A 19,249-nucleotide genomic window follows, 5' to 3' on the forward strand; every position below is an offset into this window, starting at 1 on the left:
GGCGCTCTTCGGCCGAGCAGCTCTCTGGTCGGCACTCTCTGACCGAGCAGCTTTCCGGTCGGCGCTCTTTGGCTGAGCGCCTCCGTGGATGTATGACTTGGGGTTTTTCCCCCAACACCATTAACCATCTCATATGTGACATCTATAAATGACTGTCAGCGAGTAGCTTGGGTTTGCCTTTGTGTTGTGCTTCACAAGAGCTTGCTTGATTATTACATGAGCAAACTTAAGAAAAAAGGGAGGTTCGATACCTATGGAATCGAATCCCTCCCTCTTGCCCAAGTTGGCAAGGGGCGGTACCCATCGGAACTAAAGTTTGTTAGTTGATTGAACCTTTTGATCAAGCTGGAATCAGGAAAAACGTCCACAATTTCAAGCAATGCTGGCCTAAATATGTATCCGACTTTGGGTTCTAGACTCGGTTTATCTCTCTTTTAGTGGTGCTGCAGAGAAGAAGAGAAAAGAAATGAATGAAAACGAGATAAGGGAATAAAAAGGAAAAGAAGAGAATCTCGAGCCTTGAGAAGTGAAGAGAAAAGAAAGAATTTGGAACAAAAAGAGAAAAGAAGGGAACAAGAGAAAATGGATTTCTCTTCTTCTCTCTGCCAACCGAATGGGGTATTTGTATTCATTCTCTTCTTTTTTTCTCTTCAGTGCTCTCAATCCAAACAGGATCCTTGCGGTCCTCCAAGAGCTGCAGCAAGAATAAAGTACTTGGCATCAATTCCACCTTTATTCTATCTCGTCATCAGAATCCTATACCCCGTCTTCACGCCACACACCTCTCGTGAGGCTCATATTGTTGGTATTTCCTCGTCTCACTCGCCCAGCCGTCCTAGAGTTGGTCTGAGCTCTCCCGGATTCAGCTTACAGTTCCATCCTTCTGCTGCTGCGATGGGTCTGGCGATCTCGAGGATGGTGAGGATGCTGTTTGCGAAGCGGGAGATGAGGATACTGATGGTGGGCCTTGATGCTGCCGGGAAGACCACAATTTTGTATAAGCTGAAGCTCGGAGAGGTCATCACCACCATCCCAACTATTGGTATGTAAAAGGACGTTCTCCAATCTGATCGCCACCTTGCTATTTATTTGAAGTGGTGGTATTTTTCTCTATATATCGACTTGAAGATCGAGCAACCATGGATGGTTTGGACTTGTGTACGTTCAGTCCATGCACACTTCACAATTTTGGTTTTCTGAAGTTCTTAGTAGTTATCATTTTTTCCATGGAGGAGTTAGCGTCGAACCTAATTTTACAGTTTCTCATATTGATGATTGATGCCATAAGGACAAGACGAACATCAACCTAAGTGTTGCTCCATGGATTGAAAACAAGATACAAGTGATGACTCGCTCATCCACAAATAAGCCTCCTCTTCGATCTGATTTTTTTTAGTGGTGGTGTGGCTTTTCTTTGTGCAATTGATGAACATCCTCGTGGAGCAACAATACTGTTAGACATACAACTTCATGATTTTGTGGATGTCTACAGTTGTTTGGTTCCTGAAAAATGTAATACTGTTGGTGGGTTAGATAGATGTGGAACATGGATTGTGCACCGACCAGAGCTTGCTTACATTTTAATGTTAAGATGGCAGTCTGTTATATTATGCTTTTGTGGCATGCTGCTGCTTTTCTTATTTTTTATTTTATATGCTTCACAATATTCCAACAGCATATATCAAATTTTTTTTAAAAAAAATCAACAATAGAATAGTTTTGCAAACACTAAACGATTTCTTGAAATATGAACTGAAATATATAAATTAAGTATACCAACGGTTTGGACTTGAGTAGGCTGAAAAAAGACATACAACAAGGGAGCTATGATTAATTACGCATCACTACATGTTTTCATCCTGTAAGTTTTCTATATAAATTTCTATATAAAATTTGGGGCATAGCATCCATAGTGACCCGTGATTAAGTTTGCACGACACATGACACATCGCAAACAAAATATAGAGGTCGTGTAATTATTTCTTCAAGGTTTTCAAAACGTCTAATAGGTATCCGTCATGCGGAGCTAGTCTCGGGTACTCATTGGGTATCAAATATTATATCTTGAATAGTTAATCAAACTAAAAATAATCATATTTTGAGAAGTTTATCAATAAAATATCTAATATGATAATAGTTAACTATATAAAATAATCTATTAAAAATTGAACCGATACATTTTGTTTAAAAATAATCTATGATAATATGTGTTGCTCTATTTCTGTGGCGGGTGATATGGGGCATTCTACCTACCAGAGGAATCTTGGCGAGGAGGGGGGTTCCGATACCAGCTGACTACGAGGGATGACCGAGGGAGGAGGAGACCACCGGTCACGTTCTATTTACATGCCCACAGGCGCATCAGGTATGGGGCCTCGTAGCGACCCGCCGGCAGTCTTTTATCTCTACTGAAGCCTTTTTGAGTCAGTTAAGGGACTCAGCTCGGAGATTCGACGCGGCAGATAGGGGAGTAGTATGGGCTTATGTGGCATATCACATCTGGTTAGACAGAAACGTGAGGATATTTGAGGGCAGAGGATTTTATCCGAGATCGGTGGTTGCTAGAGCTTTTGCAGATGCAGCCGAGCTAGTGAGCGCTGCTACTGACTTTTCATCTGGAGGTGACAGGAATACTTGGGGCTCCTCTTTGCTTCTCCCCCGCATAGGTATGCGATGATACCATTGGTGTCCTGGGAGCCTCCACCTCCCGGTTCTCTCAAGGTGAATTTCGATGGCAGCGTAGCGGAGGGCGGTAGCAAATGTGGCACGGGCTTTGTGATTAGAGACCATGACTCTAGACTGATTGTGGCTGGAGGCCAGCGCACATTTGATGGATCCATCTATGTGGCGGAGTTGCACGCGGTATGGGAGGGTCTTGGATATGCTAGAGTACACCTGGGTGCCCGACGGATTCTTCTAGAGGGTGACTCGACTACAGTGGTGGACTGGATTCGTTGCCACCAGGCCAGGTCGGACTTGCACCCATTACTCCGGAACTTTTAGAGCATGGGGGAGGAGTTAGATTTACTTCGGGTTTCGCATGTGTTTCGCGAGGCGAACAGGGCTGCGAACTGGGTCGCCTCCTATGCAGCCCACCATTCTGGTTTTACATTTTGGGGTCCCTCCAATCATGTGTTGCAGGCATTAGATCATGTTTTACTTTGCGATAGTTCTGGGCTCTCTCATCGTCGTATGTGGTAAGAAGCCGGTTCACCCAAAAAAAAAAAAAAAAAAAAAGTACATAAATACTTAAACATGTTCCAGCATATCACTAGGTTTTGCTTTCCAATTCAGAAAAATATAACCAAAACTAATATTATATATGCATACATATATCCATGTATCTAGATACGCATATATTTCTGTTACACACACACACACACACATATATATATATATATATATATGTGTGTATATATATATATATGTGTGTGTGTATATATATATATATATATATATATATGTGTGTGTGTGTGTGTGTGTGTGTGTGTGTGTGTGTGTGTGTGTGTGTGTGTGTGTGTGTGTGTGTGTGTGTGTGTGTGTGTGTGTGTATATATATATATATATATATATATGTGTGTGTGTGTGTATATATATATGTGTGTATATATATATATGTATGTATGTATGTATGTATGTATGTATGTATGTATATAGGGCTGGGCATGACAACATCAAATGATATCCGACCCAAAAGTTTTCTCATGTTTGGCTTTGATTCCATATCCAAGTCGGGTCGAGTCGGGGTCCGGGTCGGGTCGGATCGGTTGAGATTTCTCCGCCATGACTGTGTCCTCTTCCTTCCCGTAGTCCCCTGCCCTCTTCTTATTTTTCCTCCATTTTTCTTGTTACCTTCGATTCTCCCGCAGAGAGATTCCAACAAGCCTAGTCCTCAGGAAAAAAAACCCTATGTTCCCTACTTTTTAACATCTTATATGGATCTGAGAGCCGGAATCCGGTGGCAGAGGTACGGATTTCTTCTTATTTCTTCATTTAATTCATTTGTATTGTAGGGTTTTCCGTCTCACTACTGTTGATCGTAGTCCTTAATCCTGATAACCTTCGTATATTCTACTCGGCTTATTGTTTCTCTTTTTCTTTTCCCCGTATATACCCATGAGTTCTCTAAGTTATGAACCTGGGTTGCATTCCATTTTTGAGTATTTTAGCATCGAGCATGATTACATGTCCCATCATTATGTTGACATTCCACGTTAAAACCAATTTGGCGAAAATATTATGACCTGAATAGCATAAATTGATATACCTTCGGAACTCGTAATCTTTTAAGTCATGTTTTTGTACAATATTATGTTAATGATATCATGCTTCCCACGTCCATTAAGATTTACCTAAAATGATCTATTTCCTTTTTGTTGGTGGAAGCAAAATAATATATTTCTAAAACATTATACTCCACAAATAATGATACTGCCAGATCCTTTTCGTATTCTCTAGAATTAGGTAATTTGTAAAAGACCAGGGCTATATATAGTGGCATAGCACTGCAATTTTGGTAAGTTCCTGTCACCTCATGCTCATGAAAACATTGTTACTTGAGACCCATCATGATCATAGATGAATGTGTTATACTTTGTATTCACATGTTTCTTTCACAACTCTTGAGATCAAATTCAACATTTGTTTCATGTTAAAATTAATATGCATAAAAAAAAACTGATGCATAATGCAACGATATGTCCTCACATGAAACTTGACTTCTGGAAGCATGCAAAATAAGATGAACATGATGCATTCAGAGGACCGGATATTTTTTTTTATGGTGGTTAACAAATTTATTGAGATACAGATAATTTGTGGCATGTTTCTATTGGAATGACAATGTAATATCACTTAATATATTGCTACCAAACTAGCACCAAGAGAATTACTAGATAAATTTTCATGCATATGTTTCCCACTTGCAAGACTCAAAACTAGGATCCATATTAAGGTATGTACTATATCGTCCAATGACCAACATATATCCATACATTGATCACTAAATCCTTGATGTATGCATATATTCATTACATATATATTATACACAAATTGGCACATTCTTTTAGGTGCTTAACTAAATAACGTGAGCATTAGTAATCATACAATAATGCAATAGAAAAAATCTTGAAATGTATAAGATTATCTGCAATTTAAACAAGCTTACTGTGCAACATATTAAAATTGCAATTTTATGACACTCATTACTTCCAAACCCATACAACTAATCTTGTGGCGGGCACACCAGCTAAGATAGTGCCATGTAAAGGAAGCCAGCAAAGTATTGCATTGGGTGTTCCTAATTTCTGATGTATCAAGGAATTAATTTGTTCCTAACATAGTAATAGTAAGTTGGGTTATTTCCATAAGGAACTTAAAGGTGATTCATAGTAGTTTATTTTATTTAGTCCCTTATGTACTTTCAGTTTATATTTGTAAACTTGTCATTTTTGGGATAATAATTCATACTAATAGTTGATGTTTTCATTTAATATGCAATTGGATAATTTGAATCATTTTTATTAATTTGTGTCTTGATCTTGTAAAATTTTACTCTGATGAGAGGTTGCTTTTAATATAGGTGAGTTACCATGTAGACATGGATTAAGTGTTTTCTTTTTGTCTAGTTGTTCATTGTCGACCTAGTCTCTATTTGAGGTCATTAATGAAATTGCATAATTTTTTTTGTTCTATTTACAATTTCTTCCACTACATAGGTTTTAATGTGGAGACTGTGGAATACAAGAATGTCAGCTTCACTGTGTGGGATGTTGGGGGCCAAGATAAGGTATTGTTTTTGAGCTATCAGATATTGATGCTTCTAAAATCCTTTCTACATGACTTGTTGTCTTTTACATATCTGATTGGATATGCTTCTAGACTTGAGCAAAATAAAGTTAATATTAGAACGATGCATTTTAAAGACATTTCTTGCATTTATAGCTTTAGGTTTTTAAGCTGAGGAAGAATATTATACTAATGTTTCCTCAAGACATGTATACAAAACCCAACCTTCTGCAAAGCCTACTGCTCTTCCCACTTGCACTTATAGGAGGAACATAAACATGACTAACGATTTTATTCCCGGTCCAACAAGAATCAAATATAGTGCTTTTGTTGCAAGGAAAGGGGACACTTTGCCTATAGGTCCCTGGTGTCAACTACTGTAACAAGGACAAATTATATGAAGCCATGGATGAAGAAGCCACCATGAGAACATATGAAAGTGACATTGAAGAAGATAAATAGGATTAGTTGGACCCTACACTAGCTTCTAGTTGCACCAAAGGAAGTTGCAAAAGATTGGAAAACTTTATCATCATTTATGGGGCTTTAGCACCATTGCGACACTGACTATTAAATGTTTTAAATAAGATTTATTTGTTTAGATGTTGAAGGCATTTTCAAATGAAGCATCAAAAGCACTATCAAATACATGTGGAGCTTATTCTTTGCATAGATCATAAGGCTGTAAAATATCTAAACTAATTGAAGAAGCTCAACTCTTGGCGGGCTAAGGGGAGTAATCTCTCCAAGAATTTACCTATCGCCTAAAACACAAGGTCAAAATCAAAAACAAGGTGGAGCTATGATGCTTGTTTGCTCTCTGCCATGACCGCCCAAATTGTAGGCTTTGATTAAACTAAGGCATAATATGGAGACAGTGAAGCCTTTAGTAGTATTTGCAAAGCACTCTGAGTTAGAGAAGGTAGAAATAACTAAGGTGCCTTTTGTAAAATTGGTATTTCAATGCTAAGAGGCTTTTGCACCTTAAATTTATCATTAGGGCTTTCTTATCCGTAAGCTGCAAGCTAAGGTAATGGTAGGACATGTCAGTCGAGAAAAGAGCTTCGCTCTTTTTTTAAAAAATGATTCTATAGGAAGGCAATGCAGCATGACATTACTCAAGCTATTAAAACTTGCTAGATTTATCTACTTTAGAAGATCATAGCAATCTTTATTGTAGTTAGGGACCAAAAATGTCCTAAAATGAGATTATTGTGGTTTCTTTCTAAAATGACCTAGAATTAGAATGAGAAATGATATCTAGGTTTGTGGTTAGCCAATTTCATCACATGGCTTTCTTCATTTCTTGGCAAAAGGCTTCCAATGCATCCTAGATTACAAAGATTTTTGTTAATTAACTGCACATATGGCATTTGTTATTTCTCAACTAGCTGTTCTAGACCAACATATAAGATTTGTAAGTAGTTCTAGAAGATCTATAGGCCAAAAAAGGGACCAAAGTTCATCTCTAATGCATCTATCCTCAAATAAATGGCTTTGTTGAGGTTGTAAATCTAAGTTTGACAACTTGCTAAGATTTATTGTGACCGACCATTACGGTGGATGGATTCAATCCTTTCTAAAGTGGAATTTGCTTACAATTTGGTTATTTCAAGGTCGTTCTTGGATCTTCACCATGCATACCCATTTACCTATGAACATTGTTAGTCCAAGCTAAAGCTACTAACGAGGGAGGATCCTTTTCCCAACATATTAGAGACATCCATGCAAAGGTGTAGAAAATCATCAAATGGGCATGTTTTGTACTAGTAGTGTCCCAATCATAGCCAAAAGAAAGTGCTTTTCAAGGAAGGCAATTCGGTCATGGTTTGTATCCACTTGAATCTTGAAACCTTACATAAGCTTTGGCTGAGGAAGGGGAGATCATTTCTGAATTTTGATATGACTAGAAGTCTAGAATATAAGGCCTTTCCATCGGTGCTATTTGAAAACATGAAGTTCGACCTAACTTTAATGCCTTCTATGTAAATGTTTGCTTTGTGTGTCTCTAAGATCTTTGGTTTCCATGAGAGACCAAGCAGCATTGGCCATAGGTTAAAAGAGTCTTTATGACCCAATTATGGTGATCAGGTTCTCAATTAATGACCATTGTCAAAGAAGACGAGCATTACCAATAAGGATTCACAGTAACTAAATCTAGGCAACTTTGAAGAATACCAAACAATGCATTAATTAGAGTCGATTCTTTTCAAGATAGGAAATGCAATGTAGGTTATAGCTGCACCAAGGCCAAAATAAATCTATGATCTCATGGTTTGTTGCTGGATTGACTTGATGTGGAAATGCTATGGTTAAAATTCTCTTGTTGATCTTGCACTAGTAGTTTGTAGAAACCTTGTTTATGTTAGGTCTAGATTGAGATCTAACATTGGTTCTCCTAGTGTCTAATTCATTGCACCTACTTGACCTGCATATAAATCCAGGAGTTACTTGTATTTGCTTAAATGTGGATTTGCTGAGTACTTTCTACTAGCATTATTTATTTTACTTTCCACTACTACTATTTGAGTCGTAGATTGGCATTAGAAGTCATGTGCAAACCCCAAAGGAATACTTAAATCCTTATAAACAAGGTTCTCCATATTGGTGTGTACTGTCTCGTGTCAGGCATATCATACCATAACAATACCGAACCGATACTTGGTATGGGGGCATATCGAGTGTCGGTATACTGAACCAATCCATACTGACATTGTACCAACATGGTACTAGTACTGGTACCAAAATCTGTATTGCAAACCTTGCTTATAAGTTCCCTATGTAAGCTTCATTATTCATGACAATGGTTAAAGCAGTACCTTAATGGTATAGCATGTATTGTGTCAATATACTGTATATCTTTTGGTGTTGGCACAACAATGTAAAGTATTGTGTTCATACAATATTGGCCTTAAGAAAGTGGGGGAGGGGTGGAGGGGTTATATTGATCCCAATGCCTTATTGGTAATGATCGGAGCATTACATAGGTTGGCCATGCCAATGAGAAGGGGCATCCATCTTCTCTTCTCTTTTGCTTTGTTGGCCATCCCAAGGGACCCCGGAACTAATTACATAGGTTGTATGTGGTGTCATTAATAACTTAAGTTGCCACATCGTGGCTCATAAACCCTTAAGACTTAATTAGATTACTTGCTAAAACAGAAAACAAAAGATTAATACTGAATCTGAGGCCTTGTAAAACTGAAAATAAAAGTATTCCCAGTGAGCTAAGTCCCATTAGCATTAGACTGCCTTTAGAATTATGTTTTTGGAAAAAGACAGCATATAAAAATCCAACAGGTAGCACAAGAATACATCAGAAAATAATACACATTTAGATTTTGGATATTTAACATTATTGTGCACCCAGTTATAGTAATAATAATTTAATGAAACAAAATACTGTTCCAAACAATTACTGATCAGTGGTCAATTTTGCCATAGTCCAAAGTGATTGTTTTTTCAAGAAAAAAACAAATTTATTGTACCTTTGGTGATGCAATAATGCCAATTTTATTGATTTTATACCATATTTCATGTATTTAATTTTATATATCAAGAGTTATGCTAGTCTGAAATTAATTTTCACATGTATTCCGTGAATAGCTATGGCTCTGTCTTTTTTTTTCTTTTTATTTCTCATGATTATAGCTGCACTTTAACATGCTGCTAATCTCTGTCTTTTGGTACACTTATCGGATAGATTCGACCTTTATGGAGGCATTACTTTCAGAATACCCAAGGACTCATATTTGTAGTTGACAGCAATGATAAAGAACGGATTTTAGAAGCTAGAGATGAGCTACATCGGATGTTGGGTGAGGTCAGTACTTATCTTCAGTGTTTGGGTACAAATTTATACCTTCATCAACTCAAACTTTTTATCAAACAATCACATTCTTTTGATTGCTTTACTACTATTGGTATGCTGTGGATATAAATATAGTTAGTGTTGATGTAAAAGACTTCTCGCATATAAAAAGCATTTGGCATGGAACTATATCCGTTTATCTAAGGAATATAAATAGATACTAGACAGAGACATCTAGATCAACATAGAACAAATGTACCAGAACATACGCAGGTTACTAAAATCCAATAGCTAGCAGTAAGGTACACCATAAATCATCAGGAAAAGTTCCATGAATTGTATTGGAAACCTATGAGGCTCTTCATCCAAAATTCTGAGTTAAACTTAATCTAAAATAGTTAAAAATAAAGAGAACTGGAGTGTTTGGATAGATAAATAAATGGAGATGATATTACATCTAAAACCAAGGTTCACCATATGGGTGCACCACTTGCATTCTGTTATTCTGAAATAATCTAAATCTTACCTTTGTTGTACTTTAGTATGGTGCATCTAGGGTGTGCTATATAGTGCAAATACTGTACAAAATGTGGTTATGTAATCATTAAAGGCTCGCTTGGTGATTTATTGTGAACTTACTCAAGGCAACTAACTGGCATGATTCTTCCTTGCTGTAGGATGAACTACAAGGTGCAACATTGCTTGTGTTCGCCAATAAGCAAGACCTTCCAAATGCAATGAGTGTATCTGAAATTACTGATAAGCTTGGGTTACATGCACTTCGCCAGCGCCGCTGGTATCTTCCCGCTTCCACTCTGTACTCAATTAGTCATATTGCAAGATATGCTACTTTATCAGTACCTTATTTTCTGTAATTTCCCAAAACTTATTAAACCCCCCATTCTGGAAAGGAAGGTGCCATACAAATGACAAACAACAATTACACATACATCAGTTGTATCTGTTTTCCAAATAGTGTGGTAAGGATGCCAATTCAATTCTTAATGTGAAAAAAAAAGCAGACAGGAAAGATGGTGACAAAGCCATATATTAGTATGACAAACGCGTGTCATGTTGTGCACATGGATAAAGAAATGTTCATCAGTGACATGCTGGGTAATTGCTACATTGAATGTCGCATATGCACATACTTGTTGATTATATTCATGCTATACTTATCCAAAAGACCTACAACATTAGATTCATGCTCTATCAACTATATACCTGTTCTACACAAATTGATGTGAAATATGTGTAAGTGTTGATTGAATATTTAGCTCAGAATGATAACAATTTCTTTCAACCACAGCAATAGTTATATAGCCTTGCCCTTGTTATTAGAATTGCATAGCCATTCCTGTTCCTGATGTTTGTTCTTCCTATTCTGACTGCATATTTGTCTTCACTTTGCCCTGTTTACACTTGAGTACAACTTTTAATCAATTCATGCAGTGTGAGCTCATTGGTTGATGATGAGAGGAATCTTCCTTCTGGTAGATTTAAACATTCACGATGGCTGTCATACAGCGCAGTTGATGTAAGAGAAGAAAATTGATGATATAAGAAAAGAAAATTGATGGCCTACTATAATTAATTCTACAACTTGATATGGTCGCTTATGTTTTCTGATAGAAGGTGGCTTTGCAAATTTGCTTATCAACTTCAACGAGTGAAAGTGGCCATTGTGTCTGTGACACCAGAAATTAGAACCATCGCTTACAATCTATATTCTACTAACAATGAATGCTTGAAAGCTCTTACCATTTGGTTCCTTTTATTTTCTTTTTAAGCATTTCTGGTTTGGGAAATGTACTAGAGCTTATGGGGATTCCTTTGCACAGGTATATCCAGAGTGCTTGCGCCACCACAGGGGAGGGACTTTATGAAGGCCTTGATTGGCTGTCAAGTAATATATCTGATAAGACAAGATAATCCATTTCTTCTATTACTAGACAGATCCAGTGTTTGTACTGCCTGCTACTGTGATTTCCTATGGCCATAAAAAGGGTGAAGATAATTTCTATATTGTTTAACATGAACAGCTTATTTTTGCTTATTTTTGTTCCTGTTGCTTGTATATGAAGCTACCTTGTGGTGTGGTATTCTGCAACTTTGTGATGGATTATAATACAAAGGTGTATCAGTGTACATGCAGCTTTATAGGACGGATAATTATAACAAAGGATAGTGTTAACAGAATGGGAGGTTTTATAACTTACAACAGCTATTCTTCCCCCTGCTTATTGGGCAGAGGAACCTGTTCCCAGAAAACTAGTGGGTATTCGTTGTGTGCTATGTACCATATGGGTGCGACAGGCAGCTGTTCATGGACAATACTTGAAATCACGGTATGCCGTGCCGGTCTAATGTACCGGTATGGGTGGCGTACTTAGTACGCCAAAAAAACTTTATATCATACTGTACTAATATTGTGCCTGGTATAGGGTCCAGTACTGAGACGACTAATTTTGTTTGAAATGGTAAGTTTACCTCCATAGTTCCTGAAGCTGGAATTCCAGGTGGACCAGGTACAGACATATAAACAATTTCATGTTCAATTATAATCTATTTTGTCTCAAAAAAAAATACCTTTGAAAGATAAACAGCCTTCCTGATCCCTACCAGGCTTCTACCTTTCTTGTGTCAGAAAGCTTCACGGAATCTGGTTAAACAGGCGCCTTGACATTAACCGAGCTGGGATTAAAACTTAGAAACATATCTGGTTCTTTCTTTAGCGTACGGGCCTCAACGGCTGGGGAGAGGTCATTTTAATATAATCGTTAGGAAGTCTATCTATCAGGTGCGAATTCTTGGGTAATATTTCGGTTCCTGTTTTGGTTCAGATTCAGATATAAAATGGGGCATTTAGTCCATAATAAAAGGTGAGAAGAAGAAAGCTGTAAGCCATCTAATTAAAGTCTCTTCATTTAACTATACCATGCTTCTACGTTCTTGCATCGTGACATTCACTTCCCCTCGCATAGAGGATTCAATCAAGCAAGGTAAATTTGCAAAGAAATGTGTTAAATGGGACTCGTGGGTAAATTCAGGACTCCAGAATACCAAGGGCAGCAACATGCATTGTTGAGCATAAAGTAATGGCTTTCTTCCAATCACTCCGAAAAGAGAGCAGGCCCAGAACAATAACTCCATATGCTGATAATAAAAGAAAAGACTCAGCTGAAAATGTTACCCCAATATCAAGCTGGAACGTAGGTACAGAATAGAAAATTAAACCATTAGGTAGGACTGCATAGGACAACAGCGTTTAAGGATCAGATCGTGCATCACTTGCTTCTATTCCACCAAAGGAAAGATGACTCAAAACATGTAAATTTTTCATACAGTACCAGCTCATATATGCTAGACAAATTTAAACAAAACGCTCGGTACTTCAAACCTATTCTACAACTTTCATAACCATCAAAATTTCCGGTCTCGTCATTCAGTCATGTACAGCTTCCACAAAAACAAAGCAATTTCAGAAGTCGCAAAACCGTGCAAGATGGGTAACACTGGTTATGAAGGTGAGCTTGAAGATGGCGATGGATGTCGGTAGGTGCCGAGAGCTAACTGCACAGTCAAAAATCCATAGACCGAGGGCCTGACTGCACAGTCAAAAATCCATAGACCGAGGGCCTGACGGTGACTTTTTTGCTCCCTTTTTCTTGGCCTTCTTGGTTTTCCCTGAACCTTTGTCTTGGTCACTGGCTGAAGGAGGCTGAGTTCTCTGTAAATGTTGATGAATCGCAGAGAGTGGATCAATCTGAAATGTAGGATCATTCAGGACTGCTTTCAACTGTGCGCCTTCCCTTTGCCTGATAACATAAAGCTGCATCATCTACCAAAGGCAAAAGAGAGAGAGAAATTTGAAACACAAGTTCAGGAATACTTACACTAGCTTCTGCCTAGTCTTGCAGTTAATCTTTAAGTTGGTTTCTCTGGAAGGCTGCTTGGGGGCATTCAAATCTGGAAGATACTCGGAAAGGGCTGACAGATCATATGCCTTCAACTTCTTCTGCCGGCTACGTAATCTCTTTTTCTGAAAAAATGAGCATCCTCATTTGCCAGTTGACTCACAAAAGTTTCAAAAAGACAAAAATGTCAATGCATGAATAATAGAATTGTTATGAGTTGCATCCCATTGTCTCACATCATTTACAAGCAAACAGTTTGATTTCAGATATTTTAGTTAGTGCTTAAGTAGAGCACGAACACCTCAATACATATAGAGCTCACAAAGTACAGCTTAATTGACTTGAGTGGCCATTTCAGGAAATCAAGATGATGTAAACAGAATAACAAGGTCCTAGAATATACATGATATAAAATTGAATCCCACTGTGAGAGTAAGAAAAGAAATCAAGGTATCAAATAAAAACTAATTATGGATGATATGTTGTCTATGTAACCGAGAAAAAGTCAAAAAAAGGTATAATAAAAAGTCAGCACAGCTGAAAATAAATGGGAAAACGGAAACAGAAATAAGACCGCATGAAATTGTAACCAAAATTAGCTCTGATGCAAGCATGGTGACCACAGCTGAACGAATTTTGAAATTTTATGACTCCAAACACCACAATGATTAAACTCAAAAAGTTAGATACCTCGAACATTATTAGAGACGCAAAAAACTCAGAATAAATTAAATATATAAAGTAACAAGAATCAAGAAGGAAAAGTAATATTACCTTGCTGATTGCCTTTTTAGCACCTAAAGCAACTACAGCATTTCTAACTTCTGAAAGTTCAGATAAGAGGAGTAGTCAGATATGAGGAAAAAAAATAAAGGAAAAAAATCATGGATATTGCATTGCATATCCGCAATAGATCAAAGTAAAACAACCCTCATAATTCTATAATATTTTTACAGAAAAGCAACCATCAAAATGATGCAAAAGACGAAGAAAGAAAATAAAACAAAAAATACTAACCAAAACCAAAGAGCAAGGATTACAAAGACAAAAAAACTAAGCATTGAGAAAACTCCACCAATATAGTTTATATACAATTCCACTTTTTGTTGTCCAATAAAGTAGGAAAATAATATTATTCATGAATTTATAGTTCATAATACTAGGGTTGCTGTACCAAATTGAACCGCGTGGTTTGGTCGGTACCATACCATACCAACCACAAACCAGGAAATTTCGTGATGGCATGAAATAGAGCTTAAACCAGTGTTTCGAGTATAAACATAAATGTACATGAAAGGAGAGAAGTACAATATATGCAATTATGAAATGTACATGAAAGTATAAAGATTTAGTGTTATTACCAATATTAAACAAATTACTCTACTCCCATATTAGTTATCCACATGATGTCAACTGGAAAACATGTTGAATGGTTTATATTTGATGCCCCAAATAGCCAAACTCAGTCAATGATGCATGAGAATGGACTAATCTATACTATGCATGGTCCAATGATCACCAACCCCAAGGATGTCTATATAACTCATCTCAGAATATCATAAATAATGGTTAAAAAGTATTAGGCACAAAATGTGATCCATTTAATTTTCAAATTTTTGAAAGCATGGTCCAACCATATGGAATCGCCTCAAAGTAATTGTTGTGATAATTTCACCTTGTTAAATGTCCAAACATAGGTGATTTAAACCATAAAGCAGGTCCAACTTTGCAAAGGGACTTAAGATGAAAAGCTTTAACAAAAAGCTCGGTACCAACATAGAAGACAAGGTGTCAAAGAAATTATTAAGGCATAAGAAAAAGAAATTCCTATGTTTTGAAGTTAGGCCATGGAACATTGAGATGCCCAAGAATTTGAATATCACATAGTTTCCAAATTTACCTACTTCATATGTCCTTTCCTTGGTCCAACCAATTTACCATGCTTTTTCTTTCAGCGAACAAAAATTACAATATAGCTTAGCAATCTGTTCCATAAGAAGGGCACATGAAAAAGCAAACTTACTTGCATAAAACTTAAGTTTCTTTTCAACTTTGCGCTTGAAGCTTTTGGATTCTTTCCCTTCAGAATCAGGCCTGAAAAAGCAAATCCACAATAAACAAAATAGACATTAAACAAAGGATATCTGCAATATGCAGGATTAACTTTGCAACTAATTTTTTTCAATAAGTGAACCTTGGTAAGTCATAAGATGTTAATAAATAAACAAGGCATCATTATGTAATAAGGAAAAATACATAAATGCTGTTGTTTGAACGGATCAATATGTAAGGGATTGTTTTAGGGACACAAATTGTAGGGTACTAATTTAAATGGAGAAGGATTACTTCTCTGGAGATGGGACTAAAATCAAGGATTTCTGGAGTTATATGTGTATTATGTGACTATGAAACTATGTGTAATGAGAATCTCAGTCTCCAAGGAGTTCATAAAGAACTTAAAAGAAATCAAAAGAATAATAACATTTATGATAATCACATGAAACTATGACAAAGCAAGGAGTGAATTCTATTTTAGGTTGTCAGGGATGCAAGATCATCAAAAACATTATGTGAATGAGAAGGTCATGCACCATAACTTATCTGCTATTTATCTAGTGCAAGTGTAGGGCACATCAAAATTATCCAGTTTAACCAAATGCAAATTGCACTATTCTTTTATGGTTTATTGATTACAAGATAAGCTTGAAGGCGGACTTCATTCCAGGGAAGCAACTGGTGCAAATGAGTTTCCAATTCTTTTCATGTTATGGACCAGTTCCATTCCTGAGGGCATAGATGATGCATATTGATTTGCATCCATTTGTTGGAAAGCTAGCTCCAAGCCTCACAACAATCATTTTTCATAATTCCTAGTTACGGCACTATAGATGCTTAAACCAGTTTACAATATTTATAGAAAACTAAACTATGACGTGAAGTCTTGTCAACATTTTAAGCCATTCTTATGTAAATCTGTTCAATTAACACATAGGATTGCTAAAACTGTTTTAGTTTCATAGTTTTGCCTTTATGATTCTTTTAGGAACCTCCATAGATGCACACAAAATGTCCAAGTAATTTAACGATCAAATTTTGAAGTAATAAATGATACTGCTTCATGTTAATAAATGATACTGTTTCAGTTTATTTCTAACTTGAACCTATTATTTCTCTTTTAGAAAAACATGTTAATACATTTCAGCTTATTAGTACATTTAATCATCCAGCTAGTTGTTACCGCGACAGGTACAAAACGTTTTTCACCTTTGGATCTGTAGTCACTTTAGGTGATCTCTATCAACTCTGGAAAGTGTTCTCCAAAAAGTTGGCTTAAGGATCTGATACAACCAAGGACCACTGAACCGGTACCGGGATATATACCAGTCGACGTTCGATACAGTTTGGTACTGGTTCGATACTGAACCAAACCAATAGGGCAGTGGCAGATGGTCTATACTTAACCTAGTTCGAAACCGGGTTGGTTGGTGCCGGTTCGCACCAAATCAGCACCGAACCTGGCGGTAAAGGAACGGTTCTGGCCGGTCCAATATCGGTTCCGAACGATAGAGGCCGGAACCGCATATGAATGACAAACCGACCAGGTTTCGCACCGAGTCGGTTCGGTACTGTCGGAACCGAATGGTTCGGCCCAGTTCGGCAGACCTTGGATATAACGTCTTAGCTTAGAAATGAATAGGTGATACTCTACTTACTTTTAACCTTTAAACAGCAAATATTTTATTATAGTGATTTCAGAGATCTCCTGCAGCTGCAATTTATCCTGCGTTGTACAACATTGTACCCTTCTTCATCCCAGCACCTTTTAGTTACCTTCTCATCAGTTTTCACTGGACTATTATTGATAAAATATTTCTTGGGTCCTTTTTTCGGGTAAGCATCACTTCAAGTCATGCAGCACAAACACTCAGATCTGATTGTTCCATCTATTATGGTTAATAAACTTGCATGGCAACAAGTTTACTAAGATAGTATTGTAACTAAGAGAAAACATGACCAGAGGAAAAGCCCAAGCCTATGTTACCTGAGCATCTGGTATCAAAACAAACTAATAAATTTAAGAAGAAACCTAAAGCAATAGTTAATAATTCAATGTATGAAGCATATCAAAGAAGGTGGAGTAAGTCAAAGGTAAGTAACGAACGGGCAGCATCCAATGCTAATTCATAAATCGATCTCATCCTCCATGCCTAAAACATAATGCAAAACAGTAAGGTACGAGCCTAAGCAGGTCATCCAGGTGACCACGTTTTAGAACAACATGAATAGTTTCCATAGTACGTATATACAATGACATCATAACAGCTAAGTACCCTCATTAATTTAGCACTAACCATTCTTCTAAATGAAATTTCAATAGACATTCGATGAGAATGCTAAATACACGATAGCTAGGAGAGCATAAACACGAACTAAGATCAAGGAATTTGTAGACTACAATACATACAGTGCTTCATCAACTCAGCAACACCGGAGCATAGACTGAAGCAACAAGAACTCACCTTAAACCAGTCAATCCCATTGGAACCAACACCTTGCGAGCGCTGAAAAAAAAAAAAGGGTTTTCATTATGAGAGATGCCTACAGATTTTGACAAACGGAAAGGAAGAACTTTGCATTGGTTAATCCGAGATTAGTCCCACAGTCACATGGTTGACAAATTTGTTATATGGCCATGGGATTATTTGCCCCCAACCTCGACCGCAAGGGAACAATGGTGATCCGGTACGAGAAAGAGAAAGAGAGAGAAGGGGGAAAGGAGGAAGGGAGAGAGCGAGAGAGAGGGAGAGAGGGTACCTGAGGCGGTGGTATAGGTGGTTCGGCGGCGGTCCGGCGATGGAGAGAAGGCGGACTTGCTTCTTGTAGGGCAAAAGCCAACGGAGAAAGGAATTGTGGAGAAAATATTTTTCATATTTATATATTCTTAATTTTCGGGCCGGTTCTGGGCCTGGCCTAGGTTCGGGCCCAGTCTGAAGCTTGGTTGGACATGAGATTTGCCCAGCCCGACTTAACGGGCCGGGCTTATTTTTTTGTTCGGGTCTAAATTCACCCAGAGCAAAATGATAAAATAATATATTTTTTAGACCATACAATTAGAAAATTTTGAGGGAAGAAATCTTGTAAAAAATATAGTTTTGTTAAAAAAAGTTATAAGTGGAAATAATGACCATTATTTATGTTATAATGGTCCCTTATAACTAGAAACAATGGAAAATAATGACCGTTGTATTCTCCATATTATTTAGTTTAATAACATAATGGAGGGTGGCTTAAACCATTACAATGGTTATAATGCTATTATTTGAAAATAATGGTTTTCATACCATTATAGATATCTGTTCAAACTAGCAACCAAGTTTAGCCAATTGTCCGTAGTCAATATGAACACAGACTTGCCCTGGTGTTTTGAGACTACCGAAGGAGGGGCATCTGGTCTGCTGGTACTTAGGTGGTATTGGTGTGATGTACACATACGTGGAAGGGGCTGTCATGTTAGTGGGGCTCCTCCGCGGATGAGGAAGGTATAAGTAAAACTTGTCTACCCATATCGAACATTCTCCAGCGAAAAAGAGACCAAGTGGGAGTTGCTACGTGGGTGAGATCCTCCTCACCCCCCTCTTTCCTTTTTTTTCCGAAAAAAAGAAGGGGGCCACCCCCACTTCGGGATATTTGGGCTATGATGAGTGATGCAGTGGCTTTTTAGGCCAATTATATT

The 19,249-nt window shown here is 37.4% G+C and overlaps 2 protein-coding genes across 3 annotated transcripts; one reads left to right on the top strand and one right to left on the bottom strand.

Annotated features, from left to right (window-relative positions):
* The first annotated feature begins 678 nt into the window (after positions 1 to 678).
* LOC103711950 (ADP-ribosylation factor 2-like) lies at positions 679 to 11,746 on the top strand. The gene is made up of 5 exons (XM_008798285.6): positions 679 to 1,042; positions 5,718 to 5,788; positions 9,491 to 9,610; positions 10,276 to 10,394; positions 11,440 to 11,746. The coding sequence occupies exons 1-5, from the start codon at positions 895 to 897 to the stop codon at positions 11,528 to 11,530; spliced, it is 549 nt and encodes a 182-aa protein (XP_008796507.3). The 5' UTR covers positions 679 to 894; the 3' UTR covers positions 11,531 to 11,746.
* A 1,069-nt stretch (positions 11,747 to 12,815) lies between these two features.
* LOC103711949 (uncharacterized) lies at positions 12,816 to 18,487 on the bottom strand. Of its 2 annotated transcripts, XM_089928514.1 has the most exons (7): positions 18,331 to 18,487; positions 18,036 to 18,077; positions 15,539 to 15,609; positions 14,290 to 14,339; positions 13,495 to 13,640; positions 13,238 to 13,416; positions 12,816 to 13,202 (listed from the first exon to the last, which is right to left on the bottom strand). In XM_089928514.1, exons 2-7 carry the CDS (start codon positions 18,053 to 18,055, stop codon positions 13,180 to 13,182), a joined length of 489 nt encoding a protein of 162 aa, XP_089784640.1. In that variant the 5' UTR covers positions 18,056 to 18,077; positions 18,331 to 18,487; the 3' UTR covers positions 12,816 to 13,179. The 2 variants fall into 2 exon arrangements, with proteins under 2 accessions (XP_089784640.1, XP_008796505.3); XM_008798283.6 differs by having other exon boundaries at positions 12,816 to 13,416.
* Between the last annotated feature and the right edge of the window lie 762 nt (positions 18,488 to 19,249).

The sequence above is a fragment of the Phoenix dactylifera genome, chromosome 18 (assembly GCF_051530095.1).
Source record: "Phoenix dactylifera cultivar Ajwa chromosome 18, Ajwa_hap1_PhDact_Kaust_v1.1, whole genome shotgun sequence".
Taxonomy (NCBI): domain Eukaryota; kingdom Viridiplantae; phylum Streptophyta; class Magnoliopsida; order Arecales; family Arecaceae; genus Phoenix; species Phoenix dactylifera.